At 42.1% G+C, this 15,213-nt stretch overlaps 1 protein-coding gene across 1 annotated transcript in view; it reads left to right on the top strand.

The window, feature by feature from the left end:
- The window catches only part of GALNT10 (polypeptide N-acetylgalactosaminyltransferase 10), a gene marked incomplete at its 5' end in the record, with an annotated part of 81,900 nt that overhangs the window by 56,978 nt on the left and 9,709 nt on the right, over positions 1-15,213 (top strand). The window contains 3 exons of the mRNA XM_084295558.1: positions 7,485-7,670; positions 9,578-9,761; positions 10,655-10,772. Of these exons, the coding sequence (XP_084151684.1) occupies positions 7,485-7,670; positions 9,578-9,761; positions 10,655-10,772 (488 nt within the window). The remainder of the gene's footprint in view (positions 1-7,484; positions 7,671-9,577; positions 9,762-10,654; positions 10,773-15,213) is intronic.

The raw sequence follows: 15,213 nt of genomic DNA, 5'->3' as shown, positions 1-15,213 counted from the left end.
ATGAGCCTCTGATTGCTGTCAGTGGTGATGCCATTGGTGCAATGGCTTGTCTTAACAATTTTCAGTGTTTTCATCTGCCCATGCAGTATTTTTCAATTTAGTGAAAGTATATTAGCATTGAGCAGGAGTACAGACATCCCCATGGTTAAGCAGCTAGATAATCAAAAACACCGATTTGGCCTTAAGATGAGGGCACAGATTCCCCACTTTAAAGGCAGTATTTGGGACAGTAATGCCCTTCCTGCTAGTCACCATGGCTACATCTAACTTGTGCTGAATATTAAGTGTGCTGCAAGGAGTTTGCTTCTGTTTCAGCTGCTGCGAAGGCTATGTAGCTGAAAAACTGTAGCTATGTAGCATGCCAGCAAAATATTCTCTGGTATCAAAAGCAATTAACAGGGAAATAACTGAGTCACAAAATCACCTCTTTAGATCAAATACAGTCAACAGAGGAGGAAAAAAACGAAGTGGGTGCTTTAATCTTGATACATATTTAATGAAATTGGAAGGGAGAAGAGTAAACTAATGAGAATGACTGTTTCATCCTAGGAAAGACAGGCGCAGAAAGAGAAACTAATATTGTAGATGAACCAGGGAGTCAGTATGGAAGATGTAAGAACCGATGCTCTTAACAAACAAAAGGTGTTTAAACCTTACAGCATGAAGGAAGGATGAGTAAATGATTTTTTTTTTCTGGATTCCCTCAGGAAGAAACAGTTAGAGCAGACTCCTTTACAAATTAAACTTTCCTGAAAGAATAAAAGGTTATGCCATAGCTAAGATAATCATTCCTTATGTATTTCCCTCGTTGGGAAATGCAGCCTATACTAAACTTTCCCTGGGGTCTAGGTGTATTTATATGTTATGCCAGTAAGTGAATTTTCTCATTTCATGGTTAATCCTTTATCTCTGTTCACTGCCATTATCTCCTGAAAACATAGCTGAGCAGGGTTTGGATGTCAGCTCTAGGGTGGAGGAAGCTATGAGAAAGTTCCCTTTGCAAATTCAGGAAGTTATTGATACGTGTAAGACAGCTGAAGTCTAAACAACTTGGGCTTCTGAAAGCACGCAGCACAGGTTTGCACATGCGGCCTTTGCCCCCAGCAACTTGCAGTCTGCCATATTTCTTAGGTCTTCTACTTTTTTGCGTTTTATTGAACGTACAGTTAACATTTCTGTCAGTGGACATCTAGGAAGAGAACAAAGCCAGTTTGACTCAAAGATTTCCAGAAACCTAATTTATTGTCTCTGTATATTATATATATTCGCAAATGGGGTAGTACAGCTTCCCCAGGGCTGAGACCCAACACTGATGCAGGGTGTGCTGTGGAAACTGGGCCCTGTCCCTACTGCCAGTTAAGCAGGACAGAGAGCTGGCAGAGCACAGGTCTGCAAAGTTAAATGTCATTTTTAGACAGTCTACCACAGAATTATAATCAGGGAAGCAACAGCTATTGATATTCTCCCTTCCCAGGCCTTTTCTTCTTCCTTTGTAAGAAGATTCTGCTTGGAAGGCTGTGATCAGCTTAATCAGTTGCTATTATAGGGACTGGTGTTCTCAGTAATTTATTAAATCAGTTTATTATCCTCTGAAACTTCACTGATCAGAGGGTGAAAACACTGAAGGAAAATTAAAACTAGTGTAAGTGCTGCCTGTTTGCGTAACAGCACATTTTGCTGTTTAAAAGGATTACTCATCTGTACCAAAACAGGGGGAGAAGTTAATTTCAATGATGTAGAGCTTTCTATTTCAGGGAGGCCTGGCTTGCACATTGTGATAGATTCAGAAAGAAGTATAATTCATTCTTAAATTGTTAAACAGCACGTTAGGCCCAAGTATCTAAGTAAAGATGAATGGGCTCGTTTGTAATCTTAAATGAGCGTGTCTGCATGTGGGAGGCTGGGATAACCAGTAAACAAAGGCTGGGCAAACAGTTGCTTTTGGTGCTTAGAGAGTAGCCAAAATAACCTGGGGGAAAGAAAAACTAGCCCTGTGTGGCTGCAAGGAGATCCTGCAGGTCCTTCAATTCTCCTGTGCCATGTGCCCTACAGCTGGAGGGAGAAAGTTCTCTGGATTTTCAGAGTGTAGCAGCTTTCCTTTCTTCATAATTGAAGTATCTCAGCAGGAGGTAGGGCAGAGGGAACTTTTGTGGCATCTGAATAATGCAGGAAGGTGTCTAGGAAGGTTCCTGGTTTCTGCAGCGCTGCTCAGTCTGATGAGGTCGATAGTGCTCATAAGAGCAAGGGCACTGGTGTCACAGATGTGCTGTACAGTGTAAAATGCAGAAGCTGAACTGATAGGTCTGAAGTAACACATGAACCATGAAGCACTGCACTAGCAGAATTAAGGAGGGAAGCACTTCCCCTGTCCTTTCTCTGGGCATAAATCTTTGTCGTATTTTCAAGCCCTGACTGGTACTTACAATGAATGAATTTGTTTCTGTGCCCAGATCACAAATGTTGGTACCCCATTCCCTTCCAAATATCGCAGAGATCTTACAGGGACATGTGCAAAAAGTCTTTATGCCAGCCATGCCATTGTCATACAAGCTCTGTGTTGAGGCCTAGAAGCTTTATCCTGCCCTCCTCTGCAGAGGACACCTCTTCCTGAGTGAAAATGAAGTGTTTTTTTTTTTCTGCAGCTACTGTGAGTTCAGGCATCTGTGAAAATAAAGGTTTCGTGGAATGGGACCAAAACACTCTGCTGTCTTTTCAGCCCTGTGACCAGTTAATAACCTTCACAACTCAAAAACCCGAGCAATGGCCGTGTGATTCAGAATGGTTGACTCAAACCCTTCCAAGCACAGAAAGCAGATGAGCACTTCTCAGTTGCCTGTCAATCCCTGCAGCTGGAGGTGAAGGCCTTCTTGATCAGTCAGGCTCTGGAGAGTCCCAAACTGCTGCTGACCATGGGTCTGCCCTATAACAGCCCAGTGTCTTCCTCAAAGCAACACCTACGTTTGTGTCTCAGGATGAGAATGACCAGACCGATCAGCTCTGCTTCCTGCAGGGCCCCTATTTAAAAGCAAAACCAAAGCAAAACCAAGCTCTGGGCTGCTCAGCAGGCCTGATGTGAGCACTTCTTGTCAGAGCTCTCGGTCTGCTGGCAGCAGCCTGCTGTGTGTGCCCAGCTTGCCTGGGGAGGGATGGATGCAGAGCCGCACGTAGCAGTGGGTTTTGTAGCTGTGTCCCCATATGCGATTGCTTCTAAGCAGGTGCTGCAGCTCTTGGTGTGTGATTTGTGGGAGGGGAAAGGGCACAAAACAGACGAGGCTTCATCTGTTAGCTGTGGCAATACAGTAGCTTGCTGCTGTCTGCAAAACCACACTGTGTAAGCTCAGGGGAATACGGTTCCTTTGTGTCCCATGGCAGCTCTTGAGTGGAATAGCTGTTTAACTTAAAGTATACAGGGAAAACAGTGTTTAAGGACACGTTAAAAACTTGACAACTGCTGAATCTTATTCACTGATAGCTGAGGGAAAATACCTTTGGTCCAAGCCAAATCAATTCAAAATAAGCTATAAAGCTGCCGGTGGCTTTGCACCTGCCTCTCTGAAAACGTTGGTGAACCACTGGGAGGCAGAAGAGATGGGGAGGGAACCTTCCACTGGGGAAGATCCAGCCACAGCTGCATGGAGACCGGCAGGGAGAGCATGGGCTCGGGTAACTTCTGCTTTGCCTGAGCAGTTGTGTCTTATGGATCCTGGGACTGCAGTACCATTTAAGCTGGTCTGTGCTGTGGATCCATGTCTAAGTTGCCCCATTTCTCATTTATTTGCCTCTCTAAGCTTTAAAGAAGATAATCCTTGGGCTCCTCTGTCTGCATCCAGCTTCTACGTATGTTTGGTTTTGAAGTGGTAATGTTTCCTACGTGCCTGTTCAGTAGGGAAATGTGCAGTAGCTGGGGTGAAAGCTCAGCTGGATGTAAAAATTCCCAGCCTTGGAAAGTCCTTGCCATGCTGCAGGTGGTCACCAGCCTAATGGTGTCTGGGGGTCGCTCTGCTCGGGTGGTGAGGCCAGAAGAAAGAAGTGCAGTAGGAAGACCACAGGAACGTGTCCCAGGGAAAAAAGTTTTGGGACTGCTTACCTTAAGCAGGCCTGCTGAAGCTTCTATTCTTCCTTTGCACAGATTTTTATGTACAGTTCAAAATAAAGAAAACTATTTCCTGACTGGTGGTAGTTTTTAGAAATTCTTGGCTGGCACTGTTAATGTATACACTGTATATCAAGTTTATAGCAAAGTCTGTTAGCAAGCTACCAGCCTAGTTTTTAATCTAGAGATAATCTTACTCTCGTTTATATGTTTGGGCTATATTACTTTGCCCAGAGTAAGCACAGCCATTGGAATCCATCCAGCTCACCTAACAACTTTCATTAAAGAAAATTGTCCTTGTAATAAAAATTACTCAGTGTGACAAGACGCTATAATATATTTTTTAAAGCCTCATAAAATTTTGTAGCAGTTAATGCCTCTTGTTTGTTTTTGGAAATTTTCTTTTAAAAGTAAAAATTGACTTAATTGTGACAATATTTGTTTCATTCTTTTATAAACATCAAACATCTTCCATCTGGGCTCCTGAAGGCCAGGCTGGAGCAGGAATAGAGCAGGGTTAAGGAAAGAAGAAAAACTTCTCTTTGAAACGTGCATTTCCCTGCGTTTTGTATTTTTTTTAGTGAGGTTGCTTCAAAGTCTGTGACTCTTCAGTAAAAGGAAGTAAATATGTTAATAAAGTCTTTTAGCTTGCCGTTCATAATATGTGAGTCTTAAACTTATAAAATGCAATGATCATGCATGGATTTTTCTACAGCTATTGGGAGCAGCTTGTCTGAGCATCATCTCTCCTAGCAAGGAGGACTGCACTAGATACGTGTGGGCACTGCATCAGTGAGAATAGGCATGTGCAGATGAAGTACCTGCAGCTTGTCCTTGCCTCTTCCATCCATCAGAGATATAAGACGACTTCTAGTCTGTGACGCATTTCTTGTCAATGCAGTGTAGAGCAGGCCTCTTGCTACAAACATGAAATGCTTTGGTACAGTGTTTTTTTCCTATGGAACAACAAACTGCTAGGCTGCCTGGAGGTGTCATCTCAGAAGAAATTGCAAAACAAACCAGGGCAGCTCAGAAAGGTAGATGGTGCCAAAATATAAAATTAGCCACACACAGGTGGAAGACAAACCTCTGGGATTTTTCAGTCTCGTATTCTCATTTCTGTTGAAACAGAGTCACAGGAGACATGAATATTTTCTATTGTTTTGGAGCCATGGATTTTTTTGGACTTTCCCATGTTTTATATCTCTGGTTTAAATAAATACTGCAGGATCTAATCTTGCAAATGCTACCGTATCTGGAGTTACTGGTAGGGGAATCAGATCAGACACAAATCTTTTGTGTGACAGTTCCCTCCTTTTATTATAATGAGCACTGGCAGCTACTCTTTTACTTAACTTGTCTTTGGTAGAATTATTAGGCCATACCTTATAGGTTTTGCTTGAAGTGAGGACTATTTTTCTTTTCTGTGATAACCTAACAATGGCAAAGGATGATCTGTGATGTTAGACAACGGTGGCGGTCGCCTTTTTTTTTCTCCCCTCTCTTTTTTCTTTATTTTTTTCTTCTTTTTAAGTCTATACGCTACCTCATGAGGAAGGCAGATGTACTAATAATGAACCTAGTCTCTATAGAAGCCTCTTATTTGAAAAATCTGTAATTGAGTGGACCAAATTTCTGGTTGCTTGTGAAGATCTATTCGTAAAGGACTTGAAAAGGATGACGAAAAAGTGTGCTAGACAGCAAAAAGTACTAAAGGCTTTATTGAGCAGGCAAACCTCTGTGGATATTGTGGGACAATTAGACTTGTTAGGCCAAAGAGTAAAATGCATTTGTGAGAATAAAATCCTGGGGAATGTTAAATAAAGCTTTGAAAAAGGTAAAGAGCTTGCTAGTAATACCTCCAAAGAAAAGAAGTCAATTTGGGTTATCTTTCAATGAAGGTAGGTATAATTGCTTGAAAGGGGAGGTGCAGAACTTAGGTAGTCAAAAGGATTTCGCCTGCTTTTTCTTCCAGCAGCTAAAACGCTAAAGCATAATTGCTGGGTCAGCACCATGCAGGAGAGCTCATAACTTATTTATTTACCCTGCTCCTCTTTTCACAAAGCTATTCCAGTGCTGGACTTCCCTAGTACCCTATTCAGGGGTGCTTTTACACTGTCTGCCTTTTCAGCCCCTACCTTTTGTGCCTGTTTTGGAGTCGAGGACGACTCCACTACACAGCCTGTTGGTGCAGGGGTGGTGTGTGTTACAGGACCACTCACTGCACCTACACAAGCTCCTGCTTGGTTCCCTGAGGTCAAGGCATATAAACTGCAAGGTTATTTGGCTTTGAATGATCGCTTCCGTTGCAGTTTTTAGTGTATGAGATTTTAAGATTAGCTAATTGCTTAGATTTGACTGGCTGGCTTTTGCTTAGAGAGGCTTGTCTCCTTGATCTTTGGCTGATGGCAGCAGATAGTACGAAGCATTAATGAACAGTCCCTGGCACACTGTGAATGGGGTTTGCTGTCAAGTCAGAACTTCAGATGCCTGAGATCCACCCATTAGTGATTAGGCTAGCATCAGCTCTTAGCCCATTTTTGGGATTTTCTTTGGTGCTTTGCTCTTTGATGTAAAGACAGCTGTATGCCCCTCACTCTCTGTGTAGACCAAGCTTTTATTTCCACATCTAAACAAGCTATCCGTTGTTTTGATCTCTCAGTAATCTTTTTCTGTGGCGTTTCTATCTGAATTCTTGTTAATCATAGTGACTGCAAATGTTTGTGCTATTTCAAATGTGGCTTCAGTCCATATTCAGTAGCATGAATATTCCCGTATTTAAATGCAAATATCTCCTCTGATAAGCATTTTATGTAGCCATCCAAATATATACAGAGGCTATGCCTGCCTTGCTGGCTTGGAGGGACATCTGGCTTTTTGCTCTTTTTTTTATCTAAGCATGAGTGGATGGTCCTGTTTTGTGTTTAGAAGAAACCAAACACAACTTAAATGCACCGAGTGCAGTTTAATTCCAAAAGTAAATTCTTCCATGTCTCTTCAAAGCTATGTTATTTTTTCTGCAAAATGCAGAAATCCCTGCAGCCTGTTCATATGAAGTTCTCCCAGAGGTCTGCTAGTTGACTTTCTTCTTTTCCCTTTTCTCTGTTTTTTTTTCCTTTTTTGTCTTGTACTCCTCCATCTTCTCCTGGTCCCTCCTTTTTTTTTTTTTTTTTTTTTAATTACTCCTGAAGTTTGAGAATATCTTCAGAAGTCTTGTTTAAAAAGTTACATTTAAACTTTGGGTTCAAACAATTATTATTCTTTTTTCTTGTTACTGCATTAGTTAACTGTTCTGGACCTACCTACCAGAGGCATCATTTTCTGGTAAAGAAGGAACTACATTTTGACGAAATTACCTGTTCAAGTGTTTTACTTCCTCGTTTTCATACAGAACACCTGAAGAAACGCCTGGAAGATTATATGGCCCAGTTCCCAAACGTGAGAATCCTCCGAACCAAAAAAAGAGAAGGGCTGATAAGAACTCGGATGCTGGGGGCCTCCATGGCAATAGGGGATGTCATCACCTTCTTGGATTCCCACTGCGAGGCCAACGTCAACTGGCTGCCACCCCTGTTAGGTAAGCATGGTGGTGCTGGGTGTTGTACGTGGCTGCAGACTGAACTGGTAAAGAGCTGGCAACGCCTATCTATGTTGATGTTTTTATTTCTACCTGCTGCTGTCTCCTCACACTGTGAGTAAACGGACAAAAACACATAATATCTTAAAAAGGAAGAGGAAAAAAAAAAAGAAAGATGAGCGAATTGTTGGCAACTTGTTGCCTGTATTACAAGATTTTTTTTCTGCGCTAGACTGTTCAAAAATCCTATCATATGCTTAGTTTAATTAAAGAGTAAAGATCATATTCTTCTATTTCCTCACTAAACAAAATCTTAAATAATTTACAGCTTGCTAGAAGAGTAAACAATAGCATGGTCATTCTGCAGCTTGCAGAGAGGAATTGCTTTATGATTCAGAAAAGACCTTTATGTACAGATTTTAAGTAGCTTCCAGGTTTTTTTCTCCTGTATAACTATATTCAGCTTCGTAGTCTGCTAGCCTGTGGAAAACACTTCTTGTGAATAACAGCTGCTGGTATGTATTTGTGGAAATGTGTAGTCCTTTCCAAGGCAGTGCTCCATCCTTAAGGAGGCATCAGTTTTATGTTAGTTTGTTTCAAGGATGACAAATTGAAAGGACAGTGCCTTCTGTTCCTGGTGTCTCTGTGCCTCTGGCCAGCCACACCTCTACCCAGGTGCTTCTTGAGGAAATTTCTGTTTTAAGTAGCGAGCTGCCTTTTTTGTTTGTTTTTGCAGTGCTCAGCTGAGTGGAATGATGCTATCTGGATTTTGTGCTTGTTTTGGAGGGGTGTGTTCTCTGTGATCTGTGCCCTGCTGTAGATTTGGTAGGTTTTCCAGTTGTACGTACTGCTCTTCCCACGTTATTTGGAGTGGGCATCTTGCAGTATCCAATTTGCTTTGGCTGCCAGATATGATGCTGTATGAAAGTAGAAACTTCCTCCTAAAGAAAACCAAACTCCTTTACAACCTCGTTGCAAGTGATGTGTCCAAGTGCTCTCTGAGGTGTGGCTTTGTGGAATACGCTGGCAGCAGCAATCAAGTGGAGGATTGAGAAAGAAGTCAGATTTGTCAGCAGGATTGCTGGATGGTAATGCTGTTGCTTTCACAACAGTTTGTATCTGGTAATAACGTAAAACATTTGCTGCTTCTTGAGCTCTAGGGAGGGAGGGCAGAATTAGCTCAAATGCCATTTAAATGAGAACATGTACAGTGAGCTTTAATTTTGAAGCATAGAAAGGATTTCTGTTAGACGTGCATTCGAAGCTGAGACATCATTTGTCGCCTCAGCTCTGAAAGTTAACTTCCAACAAGAGACCTTCTCAGTAATAAAGTATTTAAGAAGTTCCAGATGTTTATTCAGGAATTAATCCTGTTTTGTATTATTTGATTGGAAGAAAAGGCTGAGAGGAGGAGGTGAACTTGCGTTTCTTGAGCCTGCTGAGAGTAGTTATGCCATTAGTCTGGATCGCTTCCTGCCAGATCCTGGCATAGCAATTAAAGCGAGGTGGTACAATGGGTTATTGCCCTGGTTTTGAATCCGTGCAGAAAGGGTTCACATCCCGGTCACTCATTAAAACAAGGCTGCTAACTAAGTACGTACAAGATTGTCATTTTTTTTTAAACCTGGTGGTTTGGGTATCTGTGGTGGCATGACTGTCTTTTTCTATTCTGCCTCAGAGCAAGAGTGCCTGGTGTTTTGATGTCAATAGTTTTAGCTCTGATATCCCAGCTATCTCAGAAACACCAGATAAATTGATAAAATTGGAGCATCTGCTCAAAAGAGAATGAAAGGGGAGAAAGCTATATTGCTCTCGGATGACTTGGTATTTTGGTGCTCTTTTCGGTAATTTGATGGTCAAAAGAACCAACTGGTGCAGGTCTTCTAATGTGTTTCTCCAATCTTCAGATCGCATTGCCCGAAACCGCAAGACTATCGTTTGTCCAATGATCGATGTTATTGATCATGACCACTTTGGATATGAGACTCAGGCTGGAGACGCAATGCGAGGTGCATTTGACTGGGAGATGTATTACAAGAGGATCCCTATTCCTCCTGAGTTACAGAAACTCGATCCCAGTGATCCCTTTGAGTAAGTTACTGAAACGCAGCGTGCTAAGAGCTGGCTAACAAAATAAAACCCTGCTACGGGGTTAGTTTACACCTCCGTGTATTAGAAGCCAGAAGCTGATTGTAAGCTACTTGGTTTTTGGCAGCTGTTTGCTTTGTTGATTTAAAAGAACTGTATTGTGTAGTAGCTGTGAACGCTCTCCTTTTCATTGCTATTTTTTGCCACCTTAATTCCCGCAGAAGTTAACATTTCATTTAAAACTGTAATGTGTAACATTTAATGTGGTCATTTATTACTGAGATCTTTCAAACATAACTTAGTATCCCTAATGCTCTGCCAAAAACAACAAGCCAGTGGCAGCTTATATGTCATTCCCAGGTGGGGGGAGAAGAAAACCTAGCAGAATAATTACAGCAATTTTGATGATTGCAGTGCATTGCAGAAGTAAATCTGTGATCAAGTTATGTTCTGCTGTTGCTGTGCTTGCCAACATTGAGACAGTTCTGCTGTCCTTTCTACTTCTGCAGCATAAAAAACAACGACAAAAAAACACCCTTGGAGGTCAAGCTCAATGACTTGATCATACTACTGAGACAAAGAGCACTAATGTGCGGGATATGGGTCCCTCTGGAAGAGGTTATGTTCTGTCACTTAATGGTGAACTCTCTTGCCTCTTTGGAGGAGAGGCATTTATTGCTTCTGAAATGAGCCTGGTCTGGTCCTCCTCATTTGCAAGTGGGAAATTACTAGATAATGCAAAAACAATTGCTTGTTCCTGCAGGGCAGCAAATGCACTGTGAACTCTGGGTGGTGAAAAGAATGTTTGTGAAATCTTGCTTTTGTTTTTTAAATGTTTAGCTAGAGATCTGTATCCTTGAATATGTTTGTAATATGGAGTCTGGTTTTTCCTTAAGGTCTCCTGTAATGGCTGGAGGACTGTTTGCAGTCGATAGAAAGTGGTTCTGGGAGCTGGGAGGGTATGATGCAGGTCTGGAGATATGGGGAGGAGAGCAATATGAAATATCCTTTAAGGTGAGCTATTTTCTCTGGAAATTACTTTTGTTTTAAAAAGTAAGAATTGTTCTGAGACACAGAATGTGAATGATCTATCTTGTCCTTGCTTTTGCGTGTGACTAAAGGTGAAAGAGCTGGGAGTAGTAAGATAGTGTGCAGAAGAATCAGCGATGATGAGGGTCAGTTTTGGAGCGTTAGCTGGGGTGCCCCCGTTCTGTGCTCACAGCTGCAGATGCATGTGCTCTTCCCAGCAAGGGTAAGTCAGCTTGCGTGGAGCTATCTGTAACTGTTAGGCTTTTTGCACTCACCCTAGCAAGAAGATGAAATATTCTCCTTCAGTGAAAGGAATCCAGGCATCTCATTGCTCGCCTGGTTGAGTACCTTGGGCCTGAACTTGAGTTTCCCAGCGATGAGAGTAACTTACTGTCTGTGCTCAATCCATCTGAGTCCTGGCTGCGAGGAACCGAGCCTATTAATTACCCTGAAAGAAATCATCAACAATCGGAATAATAGCGCTGCTGCTGGCAGTGACTTCACATCATTATCTACCTGGCATGGGGACAGCTCTGTTACTTACTGCGTGATCAAGCTGCTCAGTTCGAGGGCTTTAAAGTAAGAGTTAGCCAAAAGCGCGTACTAATAGTGACAAGTCACTGCGACCCATAAAGACCACTGGTAGCTGTGTTATCACGGAATATGGCACTCTGAAATATACTCTAGGAAACCCACTGAGATGCCCCACATTGCTTCTCTTCAGTGGTGGGAATCCTTCCCATAGCCTGTGGAGGATTAAGTAAAGATTTCAACATTTAACTCTGGGCCACAGCATGGTTTCTCTTTCAGAGATTGAATATATGGTGGATATGGAATATATGAGTATATGAATATATCTCATAGGTGTCTCAGTGCCACTGAACTAAGCTAGTTGGCCTAAGCACAGGCCCAGAAGTCAGCAGCAATGCTCATATAGTGCACAGTTGAGCTTCAGCAACCAAAATTTCTCATCTGTCTGCCCTGACAAACAGTCATGGATGATCTCTAACAAAACAGATTCTGAGATCTCAATGCCTCTGGGCAATTCAAGGCATATCAAACTATATACAGCAAGCTGTATTACCATGCATATGAACAACGTACCACCATACAGCAAACATTTTTTTTTTTCAGTCACAAAAAAATCACACAAAAAAATAATAAAGCCATGGTGGAGATCCCTTCTCCTCTGTAACAGCAGCAGGGAGGGAGGGAGGAACTCGCTCTTTGGGGATGCCATTACAGGTAGAGCCGTTTGTTCTTTGTGTTGCATGTAACGAAATTGTGTAACGGTGTCATTCTCTGCAGGAGGGGTAGTGGCAGCATTCAGCCTCTTTTCCTTGGCCCTTTTCAAAAGTGCTGGTTTCCAAGAGTGATGACAGTGGCTGGGCAAGCCCTTTGTCTCTAGTGCCCCAGCAGACAGTCACACTGCTTGATCTGCAGGAAATAAGACTGCTTCATTCATCTGTTTGCTTATCCTCTCTGAAGCACGCAGTGTTTTATTTCAGGCCAGAGATGGTAATTTATGGAGGGATAAGTTTGCTTTAATTAATCTCTGCAAAGAACCCCTTTTTTTTCTTTCATTGTGCAACAGAAAAAAATGAAGTTTTAACTGAAGGAGGCTTGGTATATTTTCAGAAATTGAGATAAATTTGATACATTCATCTGTGGCTGATAGATTTAATAATTCTGCTGGAATTGCAAGAATAGAAGGTTTGTTCATAGAATTTATGAAGCTATGACGTTTCCTGGAGAGCTTAGAGCTATGTTCTTACCTTTGGAAGCAGACTGAGATTTTGTAATTAAAGGGGCACTGTCAAATAATTTAAAGCACTGGGTATAGACATGGGGTACCTACTTTCACATTATTTATTATTTAATGCAGATGCAGATTCTAAGCGTGCCAAATTTACAGCTCAGCTTTAACAAAGAGTTCATTCCTATGGCTGGGAGTTGTGGGTGCAGGTACTGGTTTATACTGATGGTCTTTCAACCACTGCATCAGCTCTGGCTTTCTCAAGCCTCACCAGGAGGAGATATTTTTTTTCCCCTCAAACACATTCTTTTTTTTCGGCCATGTATGGACTGTACTTTACAGTTTTTTCCCTTTATTTTAAAATCCAGAACTCTGTGCCTGAGAGACTGCAAATAAACAAGCTTATTTAGGAGTCTCATGCCTTTCTGTTCTGAGATCCTATGTATTTCTGCCATCAGCTAGCTCTGCTGCATGCATTGAAAGAACGTTCAGGCTGAGAGCAAGCCAGCAGAGAAACCATCAGTCTTTAGCACCTCAGGAAACATTTAACCAGGGGATGGATCAAATTCCATTAATAAAAGCCTTGTTTCTTGGATGAAACGTGTACACAAAGCTTCACTAGAAAACACAGCATACAGTGGGGACAAAAATAATTTAGGCAAATGTTAAATTAGAAACAAACTTCCTAACTTGGGTCCTAACCCTAAATACTGGCTAGCAATCTCAATCCCTTAAAACAGGAATTTGTAGATTAGAAATGACAGTCAGTCTATCCATTTAGGACAAAAATGTGTGCTCTTTTGACTTGTGTATATGCAGAATAGCTCGGTGTATTAAACCAATTCTTCTAAAGGTCTTCCTGTGTCAGGTCATGTTCAGGTGAAACGGAAGATTTCAGTCTTGAATTTTAGTTGCTGGCATTACACCTATTCAAATGAGCCGCATCCTCTTGTAAGCCTTACATGCAGGATGCTCCAGGCAAAGTGCTCTGCAGGTCTGTGTGGTGTGAGAACCATTTTCCTTCATCTCAGTGGATTAACAAATACTAACATTTGAGTGCACTCTTGGATTTTGAAGAAAGGATAAAAAAGCATGCACAAGTGTTTCTGTGCAGCACTGGCTACATTTCCTTTCTGCTGCCCCTAACTCTACAGGCCTAGTTTCTCTGTTCAGTGGTCACTTCTGACAACATTTCTGGTTGTGTCACTGAAGTTAGTGCTGACTGGGGCCTTTGCTGCTTATTCCAGGCACATACTGGCGCTGCTTCCCAGTAGCTCACGTTTGCCCACACTGAAACAGGCCTGGCATTTTGCTTTTTCTTTTTTTGAGCAGCACATCCTGCTTAACTCTAAGGCACTCAGCTGCAGTGAAGGGTGGCTTCTTTCTCCCTTCCTATCCCATTGATGCAGAGATCAGTTTCAGACTGTCAACTAGAATTTTTGCTCTCTGTTCACCCTAAGTGCTTAGGTCAGATTTCGGAGTAGCCTTCCACCAAGCACCAGCAGGAAAATGGGCATGCACACACCCCTGTCCCCCTGTGAAATGCAATTATTGGAAAATGCTCCAGACGATAAGGAGGAGCCGTGCTGGTGTGTATTGTGCAAACACACAGATCCCAACGCCTCTTTAGTCACCTCAATCTTTTATAGAGCCGTAAGTCCCAGCTGTAATGGCAGCTGATGCTTACAATGCAAAGAATTACAATTTTCCTGAATTACTGTTTGCCCTTGCTTTCATCCTCTCACTTACCTCGTTACGCAGAGAACCCCCTTGGCTTCTGCTCCGTGTCCTTTTCTTCCCACCTTTCAGTGTATGCTCAGACACCCAGCCAGCTTCTCTCCATTGATCCACCCCATGCACTTTATATTTGTTGTGCCTTGCAGAAGCAGCTTTCTTTTCAAGGCTTGACTCACTCTTTTGTGTGTGTGTGCTTTTGTGTTTTTTTTCTTCCTGTCTTGGGAAGCATTGGCTCATCGTGCTGCAGTCTCTGGAAACCATAAACCTTGTACACCCGGATAATTTGTGTTCACACACCAATCGTGGTATTGTATTGTGTGTTTGAGAGGAGAGGTTTAGCTGTCTTACGTGTTATTGTTTTCTGAAATGGCAGAACGGGAATTGGATCAGAATAACATTCCCATGTAGAGAATAGGTGCCGTGTTATCTTCTGCTTTCATAGCTAAGTCAAAGGCTCTTGAGTCACTTTATGAATATGGAGTTATGGCTCTCCAGGCCACTGAGAAGACTGAAATAATACTACCTGTGTTATTCACTTTTCCTGTATATGCTTTAATGATCAGGGAGAGATTGTAGCCATAGAGAAATCTGCTGCAGTATTTCCACTGACCTCACTGTAGCCAGGTTTTTGGTTAATTCCAGCAGATCTGTCAGCTGCTAGGTTCCTATCTCAAAATGTAGATTGGTGAAATTGTGCCTGGGGAGGAAGAGAGATTTCCTGCTCTCTCCTAATGAGATCTGATTAGATCATTTTGTAAAGCCCAGCCTGCCGGACCAGCTTTAATTCTTGTTCTTGCAGCGTTCCAGTAAATTGTTGTTTGGAATTAAGCGCATCAAGTTCAGGCTCTGATGTTTGCTGTCATGTCAGCTAGTGAGGTTAGGTACCAGCTCGCCCTTCTATAAAACAGCAACCAAAAAAAAATAAAAGAAAAA

Source organism: Netta rufina, assembly GCF_964035555.1.
Source record: "Netta rufina genome assembly, chromosome: 14".
Lineage (NCBI taxonomy): Eukaryota > Metazoa > Chordata > Aves > Anseriformes > Anatidae > Netta > Netta rufina.
The sequence above is the reverse complement of the archived record's forward strand: the minus strand, read 5'-3'. Positions and strand labels throughout refer to the sequence as shown.